Raw genomic sequence first — 27,027 nt, forward strand, 5'->3', positions numbered from 1 at the left:
AAAACCCTACTTAATAACTTGACAGTTGATTCTTGACCCTGGAAACAGCAGCTGACAAAACAATCTCCTCTCAACGTCCACTTGCTTTTCGACCACTTGTTTGGTCAGTTGTCATGGAAGTTTCCATCACTCCTCGTGTTGACCGTTCATTCTTGACTTACCGCAAGTGTGAAAGCTCCGAAAGCTCCGGAAAAACAGCGAGTGAGTGGACGTTGAGTTGAGATTGTTTAATCATCTACTGAAAACACGTTTAAAAGCATAAACTTGAACATAAACTGTACTTAAACTTCTCTAAACAGAAAAAAATACTCACTACTTACCGCTTATAAAACATGACTTCTTCACTTTCTTCTCATTGAATGATTATTTCCTTGCATTCAATCTTTTTTTTTTAAAGGGTATTATTATTATTTTGTAAAGTATAGAGGCGGGCATGGTTGAATTTTCAATATGTTGTCATATCAGTTATCCTGACTGTTTGCAACCTTTTGAACTCTGCAGCATGTTAAAGACGTAGAATCCAACTACTCAAGTTTTTATACAAACTGTAATTCTTGTGGTTTTAAAACCAACTGCTGAAGCTGCAAAACTGTGATGAGATACAAGAAATCACACCGTAACTGATTTTTAACAGTTACGGTGCTCCGTTACAGCAGCTGTTGTCAGAAAATTACACCACTGTGTAAGTTAAAATACATTTTCGTACAGTTTCCATTGAAAGGCAGCGTTTAGACCTCCTCCTGCATCACGGTTGCTGTTAGCAGCTGTGATCTGTCCTGCTGTTATTACAGACCTGTCTGAACTCGCCGCCATCCCTCCATTCACTCATGGACTCGTCTCAAGCCCGTAAACCTCTAGGGCTTATGGGAAATGATGTTCGTTAAAGGCTTCTGATCCACAGCTGCGTTTTTACTGATCAGTTACATGTTAATGAGATTTTTAATGAGGTTTTCCTGCTTCTGGAACAGAATCTGGAAATTCAGGTTTGACTTTGGCAGAAACGTCTGAAGCAGCTGAAAGAGTTGCCGAGGAAAACAAAAACATTTCTTACATCAATTACCTGCATTTCAAATTCTCTACTGAAAAGATTAGTTGATTGAGTAAAGAATATTTTTAAGAAATTGATTATCTTTGATCCGTTTGATCCTTTATGGGATGTTATGACAGTTTCAGAAATAAAAACATAATAATCTGGTTGGTCTGAATGAAGGCAGAAGTTCTCTGGAGCTTCAGCTGAAAGGAACGCAGACCGAAACCTGTTTCTGGTGATGAACCTCGGAGGCATGAGACTCAACATTCGTCTCACTAGCTGCTCGCGACACAACGCAGCACATACATGCTGTAGCAGACACATCCGTTTATACCTGTGAGGTGTTGAAACGTGAAATGCACGGCAAGAAGTTCATGTCCTGTGGTGTCTGTAATTACTGCCGAGGAATGCTTCTTCTTTGGAGGATGTTTGTTTTAAAGTTGGTTTGTGTGTATGTAAAACCTGCTGGGTTGGAGGATGGTCTTACATTACGCCCTGAAGAGTTTCTGTGTTGTGGATGATAGCGGAGGGAAAGGGGAGGGAGGGAATTTGAATGATTGTTTTAATTTGATGACTCAGGGCGTTTGGAACATTGAAACAACACAGTTTGTTTTCAGTGTGATGTCACCAACATTATATTTACTATCAGTATCAGCAAGTTTTATTTACTTAACCGTTAACTTCACACAAACCTGAAAACAAGAACTGTAAATTTAACACTAAATCCATTTTTTTTTGAGTAAGTGAATGATCTGTACACTGTTAACGTCAGTTCAACTAGCCTACTACTAATACTTCAGGCATAAATCTTTAAGATTGTTGAAGAAAATCACTCAAGTTCTTTAGTGATTTAAGTGATTTAATAGCATTCAGACAGACAGTCAGCATGGTCTGATACAGTAGACTGACCCAGAGCAGAAGGGATGGAAACACTTTATACCGTTAGATCAAACAATTGGTAACCAAAAGGTAGGGAGGGTGGGTGGGGCGCTGCATTCAGACAGGATCAAAAAGGTCTAATTCAGCAGGGGTCAAAGGCAGGAAAGACGCACAGTTGGCATCTTGTTGATCAATGAGTTGTTCCCAGGTGTCTCTTGATTAACACCTATCTATTCATGTCAAAATCTTAAACAGTAGCAGCTCTAAACTACCATCTAGAGCGTAAATGATGGTGTAAAACAGTAAAACTCAGGTTTGGTCTGGTGTGAATAATAACCAGTGTTAAGTTTCTCTTTAAGATTTATTTATCATCATCTAGTTTTACTCCCAGAACTAAAGGATCCGTCAATAAAAAAAAAACAAACAAACAGATAACAATAAATCAGCCGTTTTATAACATAAACAGATTTTTTTTTTTTTTTTTTTCTTGAGACCACGTGACATTTAACAGCTGAAAAATCAACTCTGGTGCAGAAACTTTGATGACAACACTGTTTCTAAATGAAGTCAAACCTCTGTTGGCATTTCTGAACTGCAGTTTTTTTTATCGGTCAACATAAACATCAATGCAGAAATATCTGCAATAAGCTAATATCGGCTGATATATCGGTTTAACTGTTTGAAAATAATATCAGACTCCACTTCTGTGTTTTGAATTTTGATGGTGGAACCAGCAAAGATGAGATTTAGTTTAGTTTGAATTAGTTTGTGATGATTTGATTAAATGTGATCAGGTTTTCACTGGAACTATTTCTTTAGTAAATATGATGGAAAATGCCTCATAGTGTGTTGTTTAAATAGATTTTTTTTCAAATCTTTAAGAACCACAAACTAAATATCTTCCACCATTTCCATTATCTTCCATTATGTCGATGTATATTGATGTCAGTCTGAACGTGACTTCAAACTGTCCCGCTGCCTTTAACGTCATACTTCTTTCATCTTTCTGAACTATTTAAGTCATTATTGTCTTCAAGTACAATTTAGTATGTTGAAGTAATCAAATTGAATCAAAAGTTATCAATGTAGGAATCAAAAAAGGTCAAATAAGATCAAAATGATTAAACGGAAAGTATTTAAAGCTCTTCAGACATGTTTTAAATTATAAAGAAATACTGATAATTTTTGTCTAATGTAGGTTTTCTACAAAAAAAGTTCAATTACCTCGTTAAAATTGTTAAAACATCTGATCCTTCTCCCTCATGAAAAATCTCTAAAGTTTAACCGTTGGTCACCAGATTTCTCCTCCTTCACTGTAAAGTTCATTCTCAGCGTTCCACATCACACTTCTGTAAGTTGAATATTGGACCCAGATTGTCACTGTCACAATTCCTGCTCGTAGGTTTCACCCCTTAAAATCAGATTTTCAATGAGTTCAGAGAAACTTTACACTTTTCAACAGATGAATGTGAAAACAGACTCTACTGTCAAACTCTTCACAGTGAAGCTCAAACATCCAACTGAAGGAACGAGAAGAAAAAACGTGTTCTCGAGTGCAGAAGACTTTAAGTTCACAGTATAATATTGTGGAATAGAAATTAAAGTGTCTCTCTACCACCTCCGTGTTCACAGAGCCCATCTCAGGAGTTAAAATCACTGGTCCGACCGCTACTCTCATCGCCGGCAACAACACGGCCAACCTCAGCTGCCAGGCGACGGCGGGCACCGTGACAACCAGGACCTGGATGAAAGACGGCAAGCCTCTGACTGCCAGCAGCCGCCTGGTGTTCTCCGCAGACATGAGCTCCATGATGATCAAACCTCTGCAGAAGGAGGACAACGGAGAGTACACTTGTGAGCTCGCCAACCGCGTCACCACTGAGAAAGCCTCCTACAAGATGGTGGTCAACTGTGAGTGTTCATTTTGCTAAGAGACCTGAATATGTATTTGTAAGCGTTTATGGTTCTGCATTGTGAAGGCTTTACAGGCGTGTGTGTTTGTTTTGGCATTGATTCGGTTTTATAGCACTTTTATTGATGCGACTCATTCAAAAGTCCATAAACTGCTTCCGAATTCAGATAAACAGAAAGAAGCTTCTTTGTAACTATGTAATAAAAATTAATAGGTAAACAGACAAATATGAATTCACTCAGATAAGCTGCATTTAGAATCCTTTATTGCCAAATGACAGTTAGAGGAATTACATCCATCTTGTTACTGTACATTTCAAATGTAAATGTTTTTTACAAAAACAGATAAGCATAAAAGTAGAGTGGTGGAAAGTAGATAAGTACATTTACTCAAGTACTGTACTTAAGTACAATTTTAAGGTACTTGTACTTTACTTGAGTATTTCCATGTGATGCTACTTTCTACATTTCAGAGGAAAATATTGTACTTTCTACTCCACTACATTTATTTGACAGCTTTAGTTACTTTTCAGATGAAGATTTGACACAATGGATAATATAACAAGCTTTTAAAATACAACACATTGTTAAAGATGAAACCAGTGGTTTCCAACCTTTTTGGCTTTTGACATCTTACAAAAAGCAGTGTGTATTCGGGGTCACATTTCACATGTCTATGAGTTGTTAACAGCTCCACCAAATGATTTTTCCCTCTAAACTTCTCATATGCTTTCATTTCAATTAATGTTCAAATGATCCAATATTTCAGCAAAAATCAAAGATTAGAGAAAAAGTCCAAAAACTGAAAACAGATTTGTGTATCAGAACTTTGTTTATTCTTCTTTCCTCTCCCATTAATCATCTCACGACCCCTCAGATTTATCTGCTGACCCTTTTGAGGGGCCTGACCCCTAGGTTGGGAACCACTGGACTAAACTAGCTAACTGTATATAAAGTAGTTCAAACTAGCTCCACCTCCACATACGTCTGTATCTCTAAATATAAAACTGCAACCAGCAACTGAAAAGCTTAGCTTAGCATAAAGACCGCTAGCCTAGCTCCTTACAGGCTAGCTGTTTCTCTCTGCTTCCTGTCTTTATGCTAAGCTAGGCTAACCATGTCCTGACTACAGAAGAACTGAGTCTTGTGTCTTTGGGGAAAATGCAGGTTCCCTGTTGCCAAATTTATGTTTGAATTTGTCCTTATGAGTCTTTGAGGCAGCTGAAAATGATTTTTTTTTCTGTTATCATCATCACTCAATGTTTTTTTAGTGAAACAATTGTGACTCCAGTAGCAGTAAATGTCAAATGCAGCGTATAGGCTGTTGTAAGTAGAAGACCGGCAGACACATAAAGTCACTTTGATTATATTGTCTTAAAATAAAAGCTTTCCTTTTGTCTCCAGATGGTCCTGAACCAGCGGAGGTGAAAGGTGAGGATGCCGTAGAGGTGAACGATCCAGTGAAGATGGAATGCGCCGCTGTCTCCGTCCCTCCCGCCACCTACACCTGGAAGTTTAACGGCACATTGACCAAAGTCACAACAGCCCAGTATGTCATTGAGAAGGCCGTTTACAAAAACACAGGAACGTACACGTGTGAGGCGCGCAACTCCGTCACTGGCAAGACCACCACAAAGGCCCACAACCTGTCCGTCAAAGGTAAGAACTACGTCTCTAGTCTGTGTTTCCTTTAAAAGTCTAACAAGGCTCCAGACTATCAGCCGCAGAAATACATGGACAAGATGTACCGAATGAAATGCTTTGATGCATTAATCACTCGACCCAAAGTCATCAAAGTCATTTCCTGTACAGAAGTAGTCTGACATTAAATACAGACGCTTTTATTACAGTCAGGGCTAAATGCAGCCTGACTGATACATTCATATTGTACCTAAAAGTTTAAAAAATCTGATAACAATATATCAGATATTTATTTTTTAAACATAAAACCATAATACTAACAAGCATTTTTAATAAGAATCAGCAAAATATGTGGAAATTATGTGTGCAACTTAACAGTTGACATAAACACCAATTGCGATACACTGTGTTTTTGATTCACTAATATCATATGTATATATATATGTGTGTGTGTATATATATATATATATATATATATATATATATATATATAAAGGTTTGCTTTATTTGCCTGTAACATGCAGTAATGAATGACCGTAAATGGCAGCTTATACTCCTTTCTTAGTCTCTGTGAAAGCAAAAGTTGCAGTATAGGCGTCCTAGTTTTCCTCTGGTGATTTTTTCATGTTGCAATGTGTCTTTTTTATTGTGTTGAATCTTTAAAATGATGCATCATATAGCCCGTCATGTGGGTATAAGCGTTAGTGATCATTTCACAGCAGCTATGCTTCACTCACCAAACCACAGTCTACCATCAGATCAGGGCATGTGTTCATTTCCTCTCTGTGGTTTCTGTTCTGAGAAATAAAGTTGCTCTTACACATAGCAGCATTTCCCACATGGTGTCTCAAGGTCTGTTTATTTATTTGCATTAACATTAAAAAAACTGCTGTTTTTGTTGATTTACAGTGTGCCAGAATGCAAATCCCATTCTGATTTCCTCAGATGTGATAATGATTTTTTATTCATATAAATGTGACACCTCTCAGCAGGAGATACACACATTAAATCATGTTGTTTATGTTGTTTTGATAGAGGAGGGAGCGCTGGATGAAGGTCTCTCAGATGGAGCCATTGCTGGAATAGTCATTGCCGTCCTCGTCGCCCTGGGGGCCGCTATCGGCTTGATCATTTACTGCAGACAGAAAGTACCGTAAGTACCCTGCGTTTTGATATCTCTCTGAGACATTCATCTGCTGGATTGCAGAACATGTCGTCTGGTTTTTTGTGTTCAGCTCAACTTCCATGTATGTTCATGGCTGAAATTGCTTATGAATGCAAGCTCCTTCTTCATGTCTAGATTTCAGCCATATTTGATGTTTAACATGTGATTCTGGCATTAAGATTTCCCTTATATGGACCCAGAGGAAAAGAGCACCAAGAGTTTCCACATACTTTTGGCAAATGATAGAAAGGAGTGTTAGTAGAGTTTCTTTGCAGGTGTTTTCTCCCTGATTTCATGCTACAGTGTTAAGGTTTCTATCTGTGTGTTATCTGACCCTTTTTGTCTGAGTCTATACGTGTGTGTGTTTCTGTATCATATCTCTCGTTTTCTCTGTATGTCTTGTCAACCACTTTATGACCTTCTAGGAAATTCTCCTCATTCTTTGTACATCTCGGCGTCTTGCGACATGTTGGAGTAATGTACACACACACACTCTGTAGGGCTGCCACACCCTCCGACACTGTTGCAACTAACCGTCACGCTGTTACCACAACTCACCGCTTTACCCCCTTTAGAAATGCTTGTTGTCTAAAAAAAAAATGTCTCTAAACAGAGCCCAGTTTCATGAGTCTACAAGGTGTCTTTTTTTGCAAACGAGCAGCACTGAAAACGATGCCTCAGGCAAGTGCTGACAGTGTCTGTCTTATCATTACAAGCTTGCATTCTTTTGTGGAGAGTTGAAGTGTTTCTTAAATCAATAAAACTTGTGCTGTCAGAAACTGATGTGATTTGGATTCAAGTTATGAAAGAAAGGAAGCAGATGCTGTTGATAGGAGAAGGTCATAGACATACTGCCAAGAAAAACCATGTTCCTATCAAGTTGATTTTGACAGTCCTAAAAGTCTTTTTAGATATTTTTTACTCATTTGCAGCTTAAATCAACTTGTTTTAAGAATTTTCTAGAATCACATCTGAATTAAAAAGCATTTATAGTTCTGAACGTCATCCTTTGAAGATGTTCAAACCTTCATTCACACCTTTACACACCTGTGTGAAGTGGACTATTTTGGACAATTCCAAAAATTCGAGCTGAAGTATACTGAGGTGATGATGCAAATCGTCACACTTGAATCAAGAAAAATGACCCTCCCACAACATTATGTGACTCATGATGGAGAGTTTATGAAAAGGATCAAAATTGATGTAGCAGAACTGAGATATCACCTTTTTAATTACAAGCCAAAACCTTGCGCCTACATTACCCAAAATGCAACTGGAGATTTCGGTGTGTTATGCTAGTAGTGGCTAATGTAGCCTGGAGCTGCTAGCCTCCAGCAGAGATGAGGAGCTACAGAGGTCTTGTAGTCTTCGGCCCCAACCGACACTGACTCAACTGACATCACTTGAGGCAGGTTATCAGATTTCTCACCGCTCTCTCTGGAGGCGCAAAAAAGTTTTATACGACTTTTTTTACAGAGAGAACACCTGGAAACATACTTTCAAAGGTCAGTGGAGTTCACCTTTAAAGCAGCAGTTGCCACATTGTCACATTAAGCAACAGTGTGCCACGAGCTACAGCAGATTAAATCTTTTCACACCTGAATGACAGATTATTCCCAAACAGCGGCAGTGATGTAATCGCTGCGCCACATCCTGAGATTTCAACATTCTCTGGAACACAACAGGATGCTGCCATCCTGAAACAAAGAACAAACAGATGAGTCAGTGACAGACTCTGACAGGACACAACACTCCTCACTGCAGGAATTTGAAACCAAAGCTTTAGCCACCCTCACACACACTTGGTAAAACAGGAAATTCAAATCCACAGACAATTATCTTTTAAAGGACAGATTCAAAGTGTCTTAAAACAACAGTCAGGTGTCCATATGAACAGTGAATCAAGTGGATATCTGACACATTTACAGTCTTTTTAGCATCAAATTCCCTCTTTGTGTTTCCTCGGACAGTGTTTCCCTGTTAAGCTGCGGTGGAAGTATAGTAACAAAAGGAGGGACTTTGGCACTAAAAAGACTGTAACGTTGAAAGATATCTACTTGATTTGACTCATTTGGACGCTGAAGCTTCACTTTTAAAGACATTTTTGCACAGAAAGAGGACTGTGGATTTTGTCCCCCATCACTTCCATTGTAAGTGCATTATGAAGGAATCTTCTAATGGTCAGTATGAACAGGAGGAATGATTACAGCAAGAAAAACAGGTTTCATGTTCATTTGGGCTCCTGACTGTTGGTTTAAGTCAGACTTTAGGAATTGTGAACTTGTCCTTTAAAGCTACCTGTGAGGGAAATGTTAAGTGAATTCCTTCTTACTCTTCTACCCCCTTTTACACCTTCTCCTCCTCCTCACCTTCCTCTTTTCCTGGAGCTCATGTTGAGCAACACCGTACCTTTCAAGTTATTCAGTTGCATTTGTGAAATTTCTGGCTTTATTCTGAAGAAATGAGCTGAAATACAACAATTGAAACCCTGCAGTAACAAAAACTTGCGCAAATCAGTGTGCGGACAGCCTCACCTTTTCCTTTGTTGCTGCTTTTTTGCAACGTTTCCGCAATATTTGACCAATATCCTGAACTTTCTCTAATGTTAACCAAATGCAACAGAATAGAACAACAGAACTGCTTCAGGCAGGTAGTTTGTGAAAAGAGGAAACGCTGTTTGCCTCCTGTTGTCTCTGCAGGTGTGAACCTTAACTGTTCCCCTTTAACCAAACCGCCCCCCCCCCTCACTTCTTCACCTGCTGTTGGAGGATCATATGATGCGACAGGGGTCATCAGGTACCAGTTAGAATAGGTGTTCAGCTGTGAGGTGCCTCTCAGGGCCCAGGGGCCTCGGGTTGACCAACTTGTCTGTCCCTTCATCATTTTGTGTTCATCGTCGCTGTCGACAGGGATAACAGGAGGCTTTTGTTCAGCGGTGGGCTTCCCTGTTGTTGGTGTTGTTGGAGGTTTCAGAGGACCAGAGATGACCCAGATTCTTAGACTGATATCTGTGTGCCACTTAGAACTGTAGACGATGGTTCTGGATTGTTTTTAGATGTTTGAAGCAAACTGGAAGCTGAAAGAAAAGTTAGTTTTTTAGATTGTCTTTTTTTTTTGCCACAGTAGCATCGTGACTCTATGGATGTTGATTTATTGGTCTACCACTCGACATCCTCGGGCATGAATCCTGCGGACTGTTGTGATCCTCTGGCTGTTCCTCTAGTGCCACCATGAGATGTTTCTTTATTGAAACATCTCAACAGCTATTGGATTGATCGCTGTGAAATTTGATTCACACATTCATGTTCCCCTCAGGATGAACTGTAATAACTTTGATCCTCTGACTTTATCATCTGGTCAAAAAGTCACTTTGTTCAATTCTTTAGTTTATGGCCAAATACCTTCAAAACTGATGACATTCCCATCAGCCTCAGCTGTACTTTGTGTTTAATGCTAATTAGCAAATGCTAACACACTAAACCAACATGCTCTCAGTCTAATGAAACAGAGCTGTTTTTTGTGCGGCTGAAGTTGAAGTGAAGGAGTAAGAAGCGAGTTAAAGACAAAATAACCGAGTCAGACAGAAAAAAGATGAAAACAGATCAGGAGGAACAACAGTCAAAGATGGAACGACAAGGAAGATAAAGTTGTAACTATATCCTTCCTCTATCTCCAGACATTAAGATGCTTCGGTGTGATAACCTGCGCGCGCACAAACACGTGCACACACACACACACACACAAACACACACACACACACACACACACACACACACACACACACTGCCATCAGCAGTGTTCACAGCAGAGATAAAAACACTGCTGACAGATGGTTGAAGCACAGTCGTAGGTTTTGCATTATTGCAATGTTTGAATCCACCAAGAAGCTGTTATTTTGTGTGTCTGATTTTATTTTGACTATATGTATTTGATCTTTGTGATCAAGGACGTTTACAGCGAGTAATTCTCTCATTTTCAGGAATGTTGTGATCAGTTAAATACTAAAATACTCCAAAACAGATGCAGTCTCTTTTTCTTTTTTAAAGCAACATTTTATTAATTCCCCCCCCCCCCAAATATAAACAGAAAAATAGCAAAACATGACAACTTCATTATCAAAACTTCATTGCACATAACACTAACAACAGAACAGACCAAATATATAGAGAGGTGAGCCAATAAGTCGCCCAGTAGATCGACAGAGAATCAATCTGCAACAATTTTGATGGTTGATTGATTGTCCGAATCATTTTAAAAGCAAAAATGCTGCAAAAATGCTGCAAAAATATGTTCTCTAACTCCATGCCCCAAATATAAATAATGGCCAGTTGTCTCACACTTCTGCAGTAAACTAGTATCTTTGGGCAAAACAAGACCTCAGGAGACATCACTCAGGGCTCCACACCAGGCAGTCCTTTTATGGACCAAAGTATCAGCCAACAACGCAAGAAATCATCAGCTGCAATTCCAAAGATAAAAGTACAGTCAGGTAACAATACATTAGATTTAATTTGCTGTTATAGCATATTAAGTAAATTAGTTCTACAGTTAAATAACCAATGTTTAAGGTGTTTTAAACTTCAGTAAATCCACTGTGAACTGTGCACTTATTGAAAAATAACACACGACATGGATGTTTATCCCTGCAGAGTGTATTATTGTTCATAACTGCACCAATCAAAGTAGATTATCTTGTTTACATCATGGACACTCGATATAAATCTCGTTTATTCTGTTTTTGAGGGAGTGTCTTTGTCAAACTGGGAATAAATATGAATCCTGTAACAAGTAAGAGAAGCTGAAGTGAAACAAGCAGCCTTCTAGCCACAGGTTTTCATTTCTTAAACACGGCTTAAAAAAATGACCTCATTACACGACAATGTTCCTGTCCTGAAGGTCTGAAGCTGAAACCGGTTCTCCACAGGGTTCAATAACACACACACACCTGCTGTACAGCAGCATGGGAGAGCAACGCAGACGTGTTTCACAAATCAAAATAAAGATCTCGTCCTCTGATAATTCAACCTGAGCCCGTATGATGCTTAAAATAAGAAAAAGGAATTATTAAGTTCAGCAGCGGCTGCAGGTGCTGACAGGAAGTTTGGAGGAAAAGCAAAGTCTGGACTTGTACGACAGAGAGAAAAGCACCTGCCCAGTCCAGGTCTTAGAAAGGAGAACTGATACTGACTTTAACTGATAACATCAGCAAACCGTCAGTTCATGTGTTTATCAAAGATCCAACATTTACACACAAGTTCTTCACTAACATGAGCGTTCTTGCACTTAAAACAAAGGACGCCGCAATGAAGTTCATTTATTTTTAGATATATATACAGTATTGATTAGTCAATCGACAGAAACGTAGTTGCCCACTGTTTCGATAATCAAATTATCGTTTTGAGTCTTTTTTTTAAGAGAAAATGCCCAAATTCTCTGATTCCAGCTTCTTAAATGTGAATATTTTCTGGTTTCTTTAGTCTCTATGACAGTAAACTGAATATCTTTGGGCTGTGGACTGTTGGTTGGGACAAATCAAGACGTTTCAGGTTTTATATTGGTCTTTGGGAAACAGTGATCGACATTTTTCACAATATTCTAACATTTTATAGTACAAACAACTAATCGATTAATCAAGAAAATAATAATCAATAATGAAAATAATCGTTAGTAATATAGTATTTGTACTTTTCACAGAGCTTTACTGCCTTATTGTATAATTTATGCTCATTCTAGTGTCTTTTTAGTAGAATATTAACTGGTATTAAAAATATGTTTTTACTCCAAAAACATGCAGAACAGGTAGGATACTTTTTCAGCCCCGAGTTGTGTCTGCAGGTTTCATTTTCAGGCTGCATACAGCCCCGACAACCTCCAGCAGTAAAGCAGCCTGAGAGACCAAACACAGGGTTAAAGGCCCCATCATCCCACCTGCAGGGTATTTTCACTACAAAGGAACCTGTAAATTCAGTGTCAGGAATGAATGGTTCAAGTTTAAGTCCATCCTGTTTTGAGGGAGTTGTTTAGTGTACTTAAGATAATAAGATAAGAAGAGAGGTGAAACCTGGGGCTAAAAGGTACGATAAACACTCACTACTGCTTGTTGAACATATTAACATTTTTATCAACTCAGATCCAATGAACATTTGCTGAGATATTTCAGTCGGAACCAAAGTTTTGTGCCGACCGACCTCCATAAAATCCATAAAACAGACTGAACAGGCTGGTGTTCAGCTTCTCAGCATCTCAGTTCAACGTCACTGAGCTAAAACACAAGACAGGAAGTGAGAGCAATGTATATTGAGTACATGAGGAAGTAGAACAAGTCTTTACGTCTTCAGTTCTGCGTTATCCGGGATTAAAGCGGTCTGTATGGGTTTCAGTATTTTGGAAACACAGTCGGACTGCATTCCTTCACTCTCAGCCTCGCTCACCGCTCCTGTCGATCACAGCTCCACCTCCCCCTCTGTGACCGGGGGGGGGGGGGGTTCAGGTGTGTGGCTGCATTCATTCATTCAACATCACAATCCTGAAACAGTTCATACTCTTATTCTCTTAGGAGATCAATCACAGGCTTTGATCTCAAGCACATTATAATTAACAGGATTTAGGATGAACGTGATCTCACCTGCAGCGACAGGTACTTTCACTACGGAGGAGCCTGACAATTCTGCGTAAGAGATAAATCATCTTTATTTGAGTTCTTCCTGTTTCTAGGGCATTATTTAGTCTGCTTGAGATAAGATACGATATACTGTATCGTGCCCTTAGGGAAATGCAACTCCAGATATACTTACTTAGAAACATCCTTACAATTATTTATTTATAAAAATGTATTTGTTTTTTATTGGTGCAATACAACATAACAAAAAGACACAGGAACATGAGACAGGACAGAACATACAGACGTTAAGACCAGACAGCAGGACAGTAGGGTTGGGAAGACTAATGAGTAATAACAAAGAAAGAGGAAAAGAAGGTAGAGAGAATAATAAATAAATCTAATAATAATGAAAATGGAAGATGCAGGCGATTTGTAGGGTTGTAACTTTGCCCTCCCCCCCGGTATGCAGACCGAGGGTCTGCATACCGGGGGGGACCTGCCATCCTGGACCAGAGGGCAGGATGGCAGGTCGACCCCAGATATAAAAATACATTTAAGAAAAAGACAAAGTTCATATATTCAACAAAAAACACACAAGGAACCTCACTCCTCAGGAGAGTCAGTCTGCCTTTATGCTTACATGTAACCATGGTAACTGTACACAGCAAAGATGGTGGCAGCTGGAGCCTTAAAATGCTTAGAGGACATGGTCTTAAGGTGCAGCCCAGACATGTTAATATCAGCAGAGAGACTCATCAACCCTCCGACCTTCATCAGTTTGACTGTTGGAGATATTTGCTTGTTTGTAGCTGGAGGCGAATCAGTTACCCAGAATGCATTTATAGGCTACATTTATACATTTATACATTCATACATTTACACATTTATACATTTATACATTTATACATTCATACATTTATACATTTATACATTTATACATTTACACATTTATACATTTACACATTTACACATTCATACATTTACACATTTATACATTTATACATTTATACATTTATACATTTATACATTTACACATTTATACATTTACACATTTATACATTTACACATTTATACATTTATACATTTATACATTTATACATTTATACATTCATACATTTACACATTTATACATTTATACATTTATACATTCATACATTTACACATTTATGCATTTACACATTTATACATTCATACATTTACACATTTATACAGTTATACAGTTATACATTTATACATTTATACACTTATACATTTATACAGTTATACAGATATACATTCATACATTTATACATCTACACATTTATACATTTATACAGTTATACAGTTATACATTTATACAGTTATACAGATATACATTCATACATTTATACATCTACACATTTATACAGTTATACAGTTATACATTTATACATTTATACATTTATACGTTTATACATTTAACACAAACTTTGAGTTTAATCTTTTCGTTTAATCGAAAAACGACTTGCTTCACCCTGTAATTTAGCTGATGTCTTCATTCTGTGATGTTCTGTAATTCAATGAATGGACTCCAGAGATAAAAGCTTCATTTTGAAATAATTACAGGGAAATGCTGCATATAACATAAGAACTGAATATAACATGAGTACTGCTGGTGATTTCCATGTTTTTTCATGTTGTTTGAATCTTTCAAAACCAGGCGTTGAGTTAAAATACACGCTGTTCTTTTTGAGGATCCAGTTTAATCAAACATTTAAGAGAAAACCGGTCGGACGTCTTCTGCACAGTCATTCAAACTTATCAGTGACGCCTCCTTCTATCTGCTGCACTTAATGTTCAGGAAAACAAGCTGCCAGCTGGGAAAACCCGCTCACATCACACCCCTCACTGATAATTACATGTTAGATAATGAGGTTTTTTTTTATTCGCAGGCTCCACATCTCTCACACAACATTACATTAACTCCAGAAACAGGTGAGAAACGCGCCACTGTGATCCAATGTGTGTGAAACATGAGAAACTTTCTGCTGCAGCTTGTTTCTGGTTGATTTTAGAGTCATAAATAAAAATATTCTGGCTGCTTCAACGAGGTAAAACGTGAAAACTTAGTTTCCAGTTTCTTGAAAGCAGGATCAAGTGTTTTAGAAACAGTTGAGATCATTTAAGTGCTAAAATTTTATCACCTCGGCCTTGGTTTCAGCGGTGTACCTGAAAACGGACGTCTGACAGGAAGTTGAGCAGCGGCGAGGGCGAGGCCTGTTTCTCAGAGAATGGCAGGAATGTCACTGTCATGTCTGCACTCGTCTTCTTCGGCTCATGTTTGTGTCGCTGCTTCTTTATCTTTCTTCGACCCTCCGGTTTCTCTTTTACTTTCTCTCATTTTATCTGATTCCGTTTCTATTTCTGTCTTTCTCTATTATAAAACCACGATGGCCACATCCTCTTCACGCTGTCATGCTGCTGTAGTTTGTAACCAAACACTAAAGACAGAAAGAAGTGCTTTAAAGAAAATAAGAGAAGAAGAAGGCGGTTTAATAGGTGCAGAATCAAGAATGAAAGCTGATTGAAAAAGACGATCTTTGTGTCATCAAAAGGAATTAAAGTGAGACCGTCAGAGAACAAATGGTGCATTCTTTCTTTGATAAAGGTGATCTCATAAGCAATAAAACACACCTGTCTCTGTTCGTTACACTGCTGCAGCCTCACTTGTTCTCGTGTGACTGGTGACTAACTGAAGTCATTATAACATTTTACCTGCTTATGTTACCGTTACTAACCTTTTAAAATGATCTCATAATTACCAGCAGCTGCTATATAGGCTCACTATGAATAATATGTGTATAATATGATGCAAAACCCTGTTTATGAATATAAAAAGGGCTCCAAATAATGATTATATATAAGGGTAAAGAAGTAAACAATTAATCAAGTATCACTTTTACTTTCCTGATGATCAATGTGAGGCAAAATGAAATGACTGTGTAGTTATTGTCACAGTTTACCAGGAATTTCCCCTTAAAGCATCTAATGAATATTTTAACAGTCTGATCTGTCAGTGTGTAAGGTGTTCGTAGTGATGAACCTACAGAGAATTATCAGTGACTCTGCAGCTCCTCTCGGCTTTACGGAGCTTTATAGTGAGTTTCAGCTCATTGTTTATCTGTCCGGCTGCAACTTTTACTGTCTTGGTTCACTCTCAGCGTCTCATAGCGTCGTTTTTGGGTTCTGCAGCAGCTGTTTGCAGAGAAAAGGCTCCAGATATTTCCCTCAGGAGTTGGTAGAGAGTAAAAACAGAAGCTAAAAGAGAGAGAATATTGGACTTACATTCACCAGGTGGACAGAAACACGACTCCTAATAATGATGATGTTGCATCATAACTGCTGGATGTGGAAATAAGTTCAACATTTCAATTTAAAAGGTGATAATATGTCAGAGTTGTGGTCACTACTTGTTTCTGATGAAAACTGGTGAACAAGAAATCAGTTATTGCAGGTTTAAAGATATTCAGAACCCCAAAAAATCCTCCAAATGAGATGAATTTCAAAGCATCTATAATGAACCGGGAGGAAAGTTTCTCTCTTTGTTGGACGCTGCAACAAAATCAGAGTTTATTTCCGCTTTTGTTGGAGTATAGTCTATAAAAAAAATAAGAAAATAGGGTGTTGGAAGACTGCAGGGGCTCAACAGAATAGCAGCTACGTGTTATTTTCTCCAACAGCAGCTCCAGACAAACAAACATGGCTCCTCTCTGGCTGCTCTGTCTTCTCGCCGCTCTGTAAACACTTCTCTGACGATGCTGTAAAACAGATAAATAGCTGCAGGGCAACATGTCAGAGATGACAAAGTCTCTGTGTCCTTTATGTTTTACCTCTCTCTCTCTCTCTCTCTCTCTCTCTCTCTGTGTGTCTGACCTTTGACCCCTTTATGCTGTAACTGACCTTATTATACACACTCTGAACTATCTACTTCTCGATGGCTGATGTTTTGTCTGTCGCTGCTCTTATCAGCAGCTGAAGTATGTTTCACAGTTACTGTGATAAGATTGAGAGCTGCAACAAAAAGGATTTTTTTTTTTTTTTTAAGATGCTGATATTTACTTTGCAATCTGAACCTGAATCAGTCGAAGGGTTTTAGAAAAGTCAACGCTGAGGAGGACAAATATTTAGTAACTGTCGAATACGTCAGTGAGTTAAAGTTGAGATTAAACTCTGCAGTGTGGAAGATATTCAGCGTTTCCTCTTCAGGAAATATAAAAACAGAAAGTAAGGATTCATGTTCACAGTTTCACGTTTATTTATGAAGATTTTTCTTGGATGTTTTGTTCTTTGTGTCATTTTTCTTTTTACGCCTCCACGCCGGAGACAGCAGTCTCATTGTCTTGTGAACATAATGTCTACTTCAGGGGAATTTCTTCAAATTTGGTACAAACATCCACGTAGACTCAAGGATGCACTGATTATAATTTTGTGGTAAAAGGTCAAAGCTCAAGGTCACTGTGACCTCATGTCCGTCCCATTCTCCCATGAACGCGATATCTCAGGAAGGCTCGGAGGGACTTTCCACACATTTGGCACAAAGATCCACGTAGACTCAAGGATGCACTGATTATAATTTATGTGGTCAAAGGTCAAAGTTAAAAGGTCACTGTGACCTCGCAAAAACACATATTTGACCACAACTCAAGAATTCATACGTTTATTATGAGAAGATTTCACACAAATGTCTAATAGGATAAAATGATGAAGTGATGACATTTTATATCCAAAAGGTCAAAGGTCAGCTTAAGTGTGGCATCATAATGTTATTTAACACCATAACTGAGGACCAGAATGGGAGATTGTGACCATATTGTGACCAACATACTGAACTGGTTCCACCATTTAACTGTGGTGGTTGTTTAGATCTGCTGTGCTGCTGGTTGAAGATGTTTGTGAAACGTCCACATTTCAGAATTTGTAGCTTCTCTGCAGCAACATCAATATCTGAAGCATCGTCTGCTGTCATGACGACAACTTTATCTTCTATCAGAATCAGTTTTATCAGCCAAACATGAAGACATACAAGGAAAATACACTTAATATTAAATTCCTTCAAAGTCTTCATGGATGTAAACTGAAACTTGACTGGTTTGTGGAGGCAAACTGCAAGTATTTCTAGTTAATCTGACTGTATGTGTCAAAGCAACTGTCTCATTAACTTCCTTTATTTAAGTAAAAGTAGAAATACTGTCATAAAAATGCTCCAACATAAGGAAAAGTCCTGCATTCAAAATGTTACTTAAGTAAAAGTACAGAAGTATTATCAGCAAAATGTACTTAAAGTATCACAAGTAAAAGTACTCATTATTACTGACATTACATCTGCATTTATCTCTAAACTGACACTTCAACCTCTAGCTTCCTGCACTCTCCAGTAGGGATGTGCAGAGGGACCAGTATTTGTATTTGTATTTGTTGAGACAGCAACATTATTTGTATTTGTATTCGAATAAAATTGGACAGAGGCTTAAAAATCCTGTTTTTGTTTTCATTACGCCTCTAATTTTAGAAAATTAAAGTGTTACAATAAGTGTTCATGAACAAACAGACACAGAGACAGCACTTTGTGGAAAGGAGAAGGGGAACAACAGGTTATGGAGAGTCCCTTGATAGTAGTTAGCGTGTGTCAGTAGCTCAGCTTTATCTCTGGGGAACACCACCGACTCCAGGACTGATGTCCAAATTAGGAAATGTGCGTCATGTAGCAGGTGGATGTGACGTTTTTTTTTTTCTTCCAGAAAACAAATAATTTTTAAAATATTTGTATGAAACAAATATTCGTATTAAACCCACTATTTGTGCTTTGCTGAATATTTGTATTCAGGCACACTCTTACTCTCCATGAAATGAATATTTACACTCTGAGTGCTTTCAGTATTTACACATGAAGACGTTGAAACTGTGAGCAAATGTACATTTTATTCTCAAGATTTAGTGTTTTTTTTTAATACATTTTCTTTCTGTGTTATTTGGTTGTTGATCTACTGTAGTTGTGTGAGTTTCTTTCATATCTGAAAAAAGTGCTGAACTTAACATTTTGACGGGATGTTTTAGACTCAGCAGCTCTTTGAACGTTTCTGTTGTGTAACTTTCAGCTCCGTCTTCATACTTGAATCATTACTTCAACCTGTAAGACCTTTATACAGATTTCCTTTGTTGTTTTAACTTCATAACAGGGAATTTGGGTGTGAGATGGTTTGAACACTGAGGCTCTGAATCAACATGTGTGTGTGTGTGTGTGTGTGTGTGGGATGAGATTACATCATGCTGAAAGTATGTGAAGGAAATCAAGATGCTGTCAGACTGACGTGTCAGCAAAGTTCATCTCCAAACTAGAAAGTATTCACCTGAAATTAACTTTTCAACATAATGCAGTGAGTCCAGGTTGTAGTTGGTGATGATATCAAACCCCATCTATCATTAATAAAAACATGTCATAATATCAATTTGTTGCTATGAGTTCATGTCAGTTTTTTATTTATATTTAATCTTATTTAAATTGTTCGTACCAGCTGAATGATGTCACTCAGCTGAAGCTCGTTCTCTACTAATCGCTGTTTTCTGTTTTTTGTTCTCAGGGTCGAGTCACCGTACTAAAGAAGTTCCTGCTTTCTGCTGGTGAGTCTCTCTGACTGACTTTACTCTTTAAAATGTCATTTCTGTTTGTTTGGGACGAACATTTATAACAGAAAATACCAAGAAACTTCACAACCATCAAGTTCTAACAAGAACAGTTAATGTCACTATTAGCTATAACGATTAGTCGATTAATCGATTAGTTGCCAACTATTTTGATTCTCGATTAATTGTTTTGAGTCACTTTAAAGAAGAAAATGTCCAAATTCTCTGATTCCAGCCCCCCAGATGTGAATATTTTCTTGTTTCTTTAGTCTTTTGTTTCATTTTTCACATTTTTTTTTTGCAACTTATCAGTTAAACGCACAATATGTAATTTCAGCCGCTAGGCGTCTCAATCAAAACAATAACAAAAGACGGAGTGCGATGACGGCGTGAAGTAGCAAGGGATCATGGGAGTTGTTGTCTTCGTCGTTAAATAACCAGCTTCACCAGGATAGGATTACTCCAGTGTTCATCATTCAGGATGTTTTTACCCGCAGAGGTCTCCTCCTCTCCAGAACAAACGTACACGCAGATTAAAATCGTTAAAATACTAATTAAAGCTGTTTCACCTAAAAAATCAATATTTCTCCGACGATGTTTGCTGACCACCGGACTTCCTGGAGGGGCTGTTAGCCGAGCTGCTGCTAACGTTTGTCCAGTTTATTTCTCTGATAACTTAAGATCCAGACGTCCAATGACTAAAATCCTTCTTCCGGCTAAAAGATATAGTTAAAAACCACCTAAATTTATCATGAAAATGTGTCTTAAAACTGAATAAAAGTCCATTTATAACAGTTTGTGTGGAACAACTTGTATGTATGTAAGTTACTCTTTGGTAGACGCCATTGTAGCAGACAAACACAGCGCCGCCGTATGCATCTTGTGCGTGTTTACTCTTTGGTAGAGGAGGTATGACGCCATTGACAGGCGACCAAATGAAACGGTCCGTTACTTTGATTAAATTACAGATTTCTCTGGGTTTGAAAATTGTTGGAAACATTTGGGATAATGTAAGTACACAACTCAACAACATATATAACATAGGTCTAGTTGTTTTTAGACTTTTTAATGTGGAATAATTACATATTATACCTTTAATCGAGAAAATAATCTGCAGATTAATGGTTAGTTGCAGCCCTGGATACTATATATATATATATAAACCATGAGACCGTGAAAGATTTGGCCGTACTGTGTAATATTCCTTTAATATCTCTGCTTATATGTTCATATTCTGTGTCAGAGTCCTGCAGGTGAAACAAAGGAAAGAAGTTAAAGAACTGAAACTAACTTATTGAATATTAAACGTCATTATTCTCCACATCACAACGTCTCAGTTACAGCTCAGTCTGTACTTACAGACGGCTCTCAAACCACAACGAAAAAGGAAAACAGAAGACATGTTTGAACCAGGAAGTGTTTTCAAAGGTGGATTCACCGGTGAGGGCCGTTGCTATGGTTACCCTCAGTTTAACATACCTCGAGCTCTTTCCTCTTGTGGTCTCTGAAGGAGCTTGTGGTCGTCGGGGACAGTACGGTGTCTATCTGTGTGTCTGTGTGTGTTTTTGTCAATATACGGCAGCCGGTGTTGAAACAGCAGCTACAAGGTTGTCTCCACTCGGTCGAGCAAACAAAACCCGCAGGGTGTGTGTGTGTGTGTGTGTGTGTGTGTGTGTGTGTTGAAGTATCTATATGAGCAGTCGTGTGTGTGTGTGTGTGTGGTTTCGAGATAAGACTGTTGATTTAAAGCGGAGTCACAGAGAGTCTGTGTGTCTGAGCCCTGCAGCAGGAACAAGCATCTACTCACAGCTTCAACCTGCAGCTTCTTAAAGTGTTTCTGGGAAATTGTTTCTGTTTTCACAAGATGACGCATCGTGATCCTGGACGACAAAACATCAGAAGCCTTTGAAATGTGTTTGTCAGTGAATACAGAGCATCCTTAGCGTTGGAGGCGACTAAAATCTGGTGCTGAATTGAGTTTTCATTACAATTTCATTAATCTACGGAGGCTCGAAGGAGCCAGAGAGCAAAAAAAAAAAAATTGTGTCCTCAATTTATCTGTTTTGTCTGTTCACCTCTCAGTTTGTTCTTGATGTGCTGATGTGTGTCCTGAACTCTGAGGCTGAGTTTTTATGAGCTGGATGCATGGACGCAGGAGCAGGACAGTTTTTACAACGAAAAAGTATCCTGTAGAATACGTTTAAGGGATCTCAGAGATAACACAGTGTTGTGCTTAAAGTATATCCTCATATCTTATTCCAAGATCAAAGTAAAACCTTATTAAATCCAAATGATCCACAGTGAGGCTGTCGGCAGGCTGAGAGAACAGCATGAGGGGGAATTCTGCACAAACAACTACATTGAGAGCTCAAATTAGCTCCCGGGCTCCGTAATAATCAATTATCAAGTTAAAAAAAAACATTTTCAGAAATGCTTTTCCTGTAAATCTCACAGCTGTAAATTCAGTTCACATTGTCAAAGAGAAGAAACCATAGACTGTATAAAAATATGGACGTAGTTACCGTGACGTCACCCGTTGGTTTCTGAGGCTCAAAGTGAGCCGCTCCGGCCGTCGCCATCTTGGCAGCGCGTGACGCTGCCTAACTCCCAGCCAATCAAAAATGGGCAAAGAGGCGGGTCGAATGGCTGAAACAAGCCACCTAGCGGCTGGCGGACCTGTCACTCAAAGCAGCCATGTCCTTCATTATGCAGAACTTTACGGCTTAATAAAATTTAAATGGGTGAGTTATAAAAAAATTCACCCCCCGTACAGTTGTCATGAAAGAGGAAATTAGCTACAGAGACCAAAACGGTTGTTTGTACCAGGCTGTAAACATGTTTATTTCTGCTGTAAAGTTGGACATTTTAACATGGAGGTCTATGGGGATTGACTCACTTTTGGAGCCTCGAGTGGTCGTTCAAGGAACTGCAGTTTTGGCTTCATTTTTACAGCTGGAGGTTGCCGCTTGGAAGAAACGCAAAAAATTTGAGAAAATCTCGAAACATCACAAAAACATTTTTACACTCGGCTGCTCTTTGAATGATCTCGTCGTGTTCTCGGCTGGTTAATTAACGCCACCGTCTGTTTACTTTGATAAACCAACTCTCTAATATTTGTCAAATGAAAATAAGCTTTAATTCTAATTTTCTTTTGCTGATATTCTGGAAATCTGTGTAAAAATAACAGAAAGTAAAACATGTATGCACAATAAAGATCGAATTGATTTTGCTGCCTTCATAATGGAAATAACTGGCAACGTTTTCTTCTCTCTCTCTCCAGGAGATGCCGGCCCAAACATCCGACCGTTTTGTTTCCCATGATCCCTCTGTGCAGCCTGAGGACGCTGCAGTTGGATCCAGCTGGTTTCCTGTGAAACCGTCTGTCTCTCTCTCCTGGAAACCTGATTTAACCTGAATGATGGATTCTATCAGAGTTTGGATTATTATCTGGAATCTTCACTGTTAATCTGATTTTAGCTTTTTTTTTTTAGCTTTTTTTTTTCTTTCATCCCCTCCACCATCACTGGATCATCACCTGCCCTTCCCTCCTTTTCTTTCACCTGGTTTTTTTTTTAACAAATGTCATCGTTCACCCTTTGTCTCACCTGCCGCTTCCTTTGGGAAACTGAAAAACACGGAGAAACTGTGTGCGACGGAGACATTTCCTGGACTAAAGCTGATGGACTGACGGTCACGATGAGTGACTTTCTTTATCCTGCTGGAAACCTGAGGAGGATTTCTTTAACCACACACACACACACACACACACACACACACACACACAGCCTCAGTGATCACAGGCTCAGAGGCCACACACGTAGAAGCATCGAAATATGAATATCTGAAAAAGTTTTTTTTTTTTTTTGTAATGGTTTGATTTATGTCACTGTCGTCTCCAGGCGGGTGGAGTGCATTTTTGGAAGCTTCTCTGTGCTCGACAGTGTTATAAGAGGAAGCTTTGATCCAAAATACCTCAGTTTCTTCAGTGCTCACCACTTTTTTCTAAAAAGTTAGAAACATGTCGCCAGTTGAGATTATTTTTTTGAACTACAGGACTTCATTCCTCATTAACGTTTCCTCTGTTTCTTCCCCTCTCTGTCCGGCTGCTTCCTTCATGTTTCTCTGGTTGTTTCTCAAAGTGCAACACAAACAGTCGACTCCGCTTCAGGCTTTGCTAAAACAAACAAGTCTACTGTTGTTTAGGGCTTTATTTGCTTAATTATTTGGTTATTCAAAATCCACATTTGATGTTTATTCATGCAGCGATGGTCTCTTTAAATGTCTGTTACAGAGTTCAGAAGGCAAATAGATCTTTATTCACGGGAGACATTTTTGACTCGTCATAGCAGGTGGAACTGGTAACATTAACGATGGTACTGGTGAACCATCGTGCACTATAACTGGGACGTGAATCTGGGGAAACTAAACGGGATTCAACCATCGTTAATGTTAGTGTTTGCACCTCAAAATGTTGGTGGTTGCTGCCAAAAAACTAAAAGTAAAGTAAAAGTTATGAAAGTAACTTGATACATGGAGATAAACAGGAAAGAACAACATGAGTGTATTATTTTTCCATGTTTAAACACCAGTCAGCTAACTGCTAACGGAGCCTAAAGCATCATTACTGTTGCCATAGTTACAGTACCTGCAGTTAAATATACAGACGGCACTGATTTAGAACAGAGGTGAACCTGTCTTAGATGTGAATGAGTTTAAAGGGATAGTCTGGATTTTTTAAAGTGGTTTTGTATGAGCTATTTATCCATAATCAGTGTTTTACCTGCAGTAGATTTGTGTCGACACGCTCCCAGTTTAGAGAAGACAGGAGTACTGGTACGGAAGATGATTAATGTGCTGCTGTAGATGGGAGCAGCAGCTAAACCTACTTTACCCACCTGAAAGAATCAATATCAGTTTAAAGGTTTCACTATATTTAGAATATTTTCACTGTTTTCCTTGCCGTCAACCCTTTTCTTTGGCGCTACATTTACTCCACCACAGAACTTCCATATGCCGCACGCTGTATTACACCGCAACAGCACGTTTTAACCCAAACAGCTGATCTGTGATGTAATACAGTGCGCGGCATTCGTAGGAATACAGTAGTGCCGAAAGAAAGGGCCGACGGCAAGGTAAGATGGAGAAAATATTCTAAATATAGTGAACATTTAAACCGATATTGATCTTTCAGGTGGTTTAAATATGTTTTGCTGCTGCTTCCGTCCACAACACTTCATCACTTAACTTCCGTACCGGTATTCCTGTCTGCTTCTCCAAACTGGGAGCATTCCGACTCAAATCTCCCGCAGGTAAAACACTGACTATGGATCAATACTTCATACAAAACCACTTCAAAACATCTGAACTATCCCTTTAAGTGGCTGTCTGCCAGCCAATCAGAAGCAAGAATGAAACATTTTTAAGTCCATTCCTGATGTATGGGACCAGAACTGATCTGTAAACATGAAATTAAAACATTATTCCAGTTTTCTCTCATGATCTTTGCTGTGACTCTGGCTTTCGTCCAACTTTTTTCCCTCCTCGCTTTTCCCTCCTTTTTCCTCCCCCCCCCCCCCCTCCCCCGCGCTCCGGTCCAGGATCCTCTTTCTGTTCCTGTAAATCTTCTTACATCTACGTCTTCTATGGAAAAGCATGAGAGTAGGAGGTAAAAGGACAAGTTTGGACACGCAGTGACGAGTCAGCGAGGTGAAGGTGAAGAACAGAGAGAGAAAAAAATGGAAGAAAAAAAAAGGGCGGGAAGGTGTTTGTGGGCAGCGACGTCGTTTGAGTTTTGGAGGGAAACTTCAGGGCGGTGCTACTGACTTTATAAAAATCTTTATTTTGCCATAATTGGATAGAAGTTGTTTTAAATGAAATGATATTTTTGCAGGTTAACAATAAACCTTGATCTCATCTGAAAATGTCAACGTTTTTGTTCTATTTGAAGTTTTGCTTTTAGACGGATCACATATCTTTATGAGTATTTTCTTATCAAATTCTTGAGCTGGTTGATGATTTTTTGTTGTTGTTGTTGTTTGTGTGGTTAGTGGTTGTGTTTGATCTCAGGCTTCAACATGCACTGATCTCCAGTGAGAAAGTATTTATTTTGTTTAGATAACTGGAGCTGAAGATCATCGCTGTTCTGCAGATCACACATTCAAAAGCTCGTTTAGCTTTTTTTTGTGTTTTTTTTTTTTTTCTGTTTGTGCGTTTTCTGATGAAGACGCACAAACTGAAAGCTAACATTCTGAGCGTGTCGTTTTCAACATATTAATGTTTATAATTTGGGATAACACAAATGACAGAATGTATTAATAACAACATGTAGATATGATGCTTTGTTGTCATAAACGATACACGTTTATATGTTGCAAAGCGACGCGCGCAGCCTGCGAGATAAACTGCCCTCATTGTAAATAATGTTCTACACTGTAAACATTTTATTTTGTGACATTTTTGGAATGATATGGGGTTTTTATTCCTTATGATTTAATATTTTAAGAAATGCTTTGTTTTGTTTTGTCAATGTTTACAGAAATGATCTGGCCTTTTAAAAACTCCTGTAAAAACACTTCAAAGATTTTAAATAAATGTCCCCGAAATAAATAAAAAAAATCATGTCACATTTTAACAGCTTTGTAAAGCCATAAAAGTTGTGGAAATATTTTCCTAAGTTTGCTCTTCATGTTGTGTTTTATTTATTAGTTTTTTCCATCATGATTGAAAGATGACATTCAAAACAAGAAACTGACCAATCAGAGTGTGTGTGTGTCTGCAGACCGTCCAATCACAGAGTGAAGCAACGGTTTGTTTTTTCAAATTGTTGGCTGACTGTCTGCACACATACCTCGCTCTGTGTGTGTGTGTGTGTGTGTGTGTGTGTGTGTGTGTGTGTGTGTGTGTGTCGTAGTGAGCCGAGGGGGTTTTTCTGTCTCTCCTCACCTGCCGCTCCCTCATCTCGTGGTGAAAATCATCCGTCTTGACAAGTCATTCCACAATTTTTCTAATTTTTTTTTCTTTATATAAGCTTCACACAGACTTTAAATGACTGTGTGGACACACTGTGGATTTTGGCCTCCATCACTTCCATTGAAAGCACATTTGAAGGATCTTTTAATATCCAGTATGAACAGGAGGAATGATTACAGCGAGGAAAACCTC

At 38.5% G+C, this 27,027-nt stretch overlaps 1 protein-coding gene across 2 annotated transcripts in view; it reads left to right on the forward strand.

The window, feature by feature from the left end:
• The window catches only part of LOC137198912 (carcinoembryonic antigen-related cell adhesion molecule 20-like), an 81,990-nt gene extending 55,451 nt beyond the window's left edge, over window positions 1-26,539 (forward strand). For both annotated transcript variants that reach the window (XM_067612927.1, XM_067612928.1), the window contains exons 6-10: window positions 3,542-3,820; window positions 5,225-5,479; window positions 6,497-6,614; window positions 19,824-19,863; window positions 23,147-26,539. In XM_067612927.1, coding sequence (XP_067469028.1) covers window positions 3,542-3,820; window positions 5,225-5,479; window positions 6,497-6,614; window positions 19,824-19,842 — 671 coding nt within the window. In that variant the 3' untranslated portion in view covers window positions 19,843-19,863; window positions 23,147-26,539. The remainder of the gene's footprint in view (window positions 1-3,541; window positions 3,821-5,224; window positions 5,480-6,496; window positions 6,615-19,823; window positions 19,864-23,146) is intronic.
• Window positions 26,540-27,027: the final 488 nt, after the last annotated feature.

The sequence above is a fragment of the Thunnus thynnus genome, chromosome 15 (assembly GCF_963924715.1).
Source record: "Thunnus thynnus chromosome 15, fThuThy2.1, whole genome shotgun sequence".
NCBI lineage: Eukaryota > Metazoa > Chordata > Actinopteri > Scombriformes > Scombridae > Thunnus > Thunnus thynnus.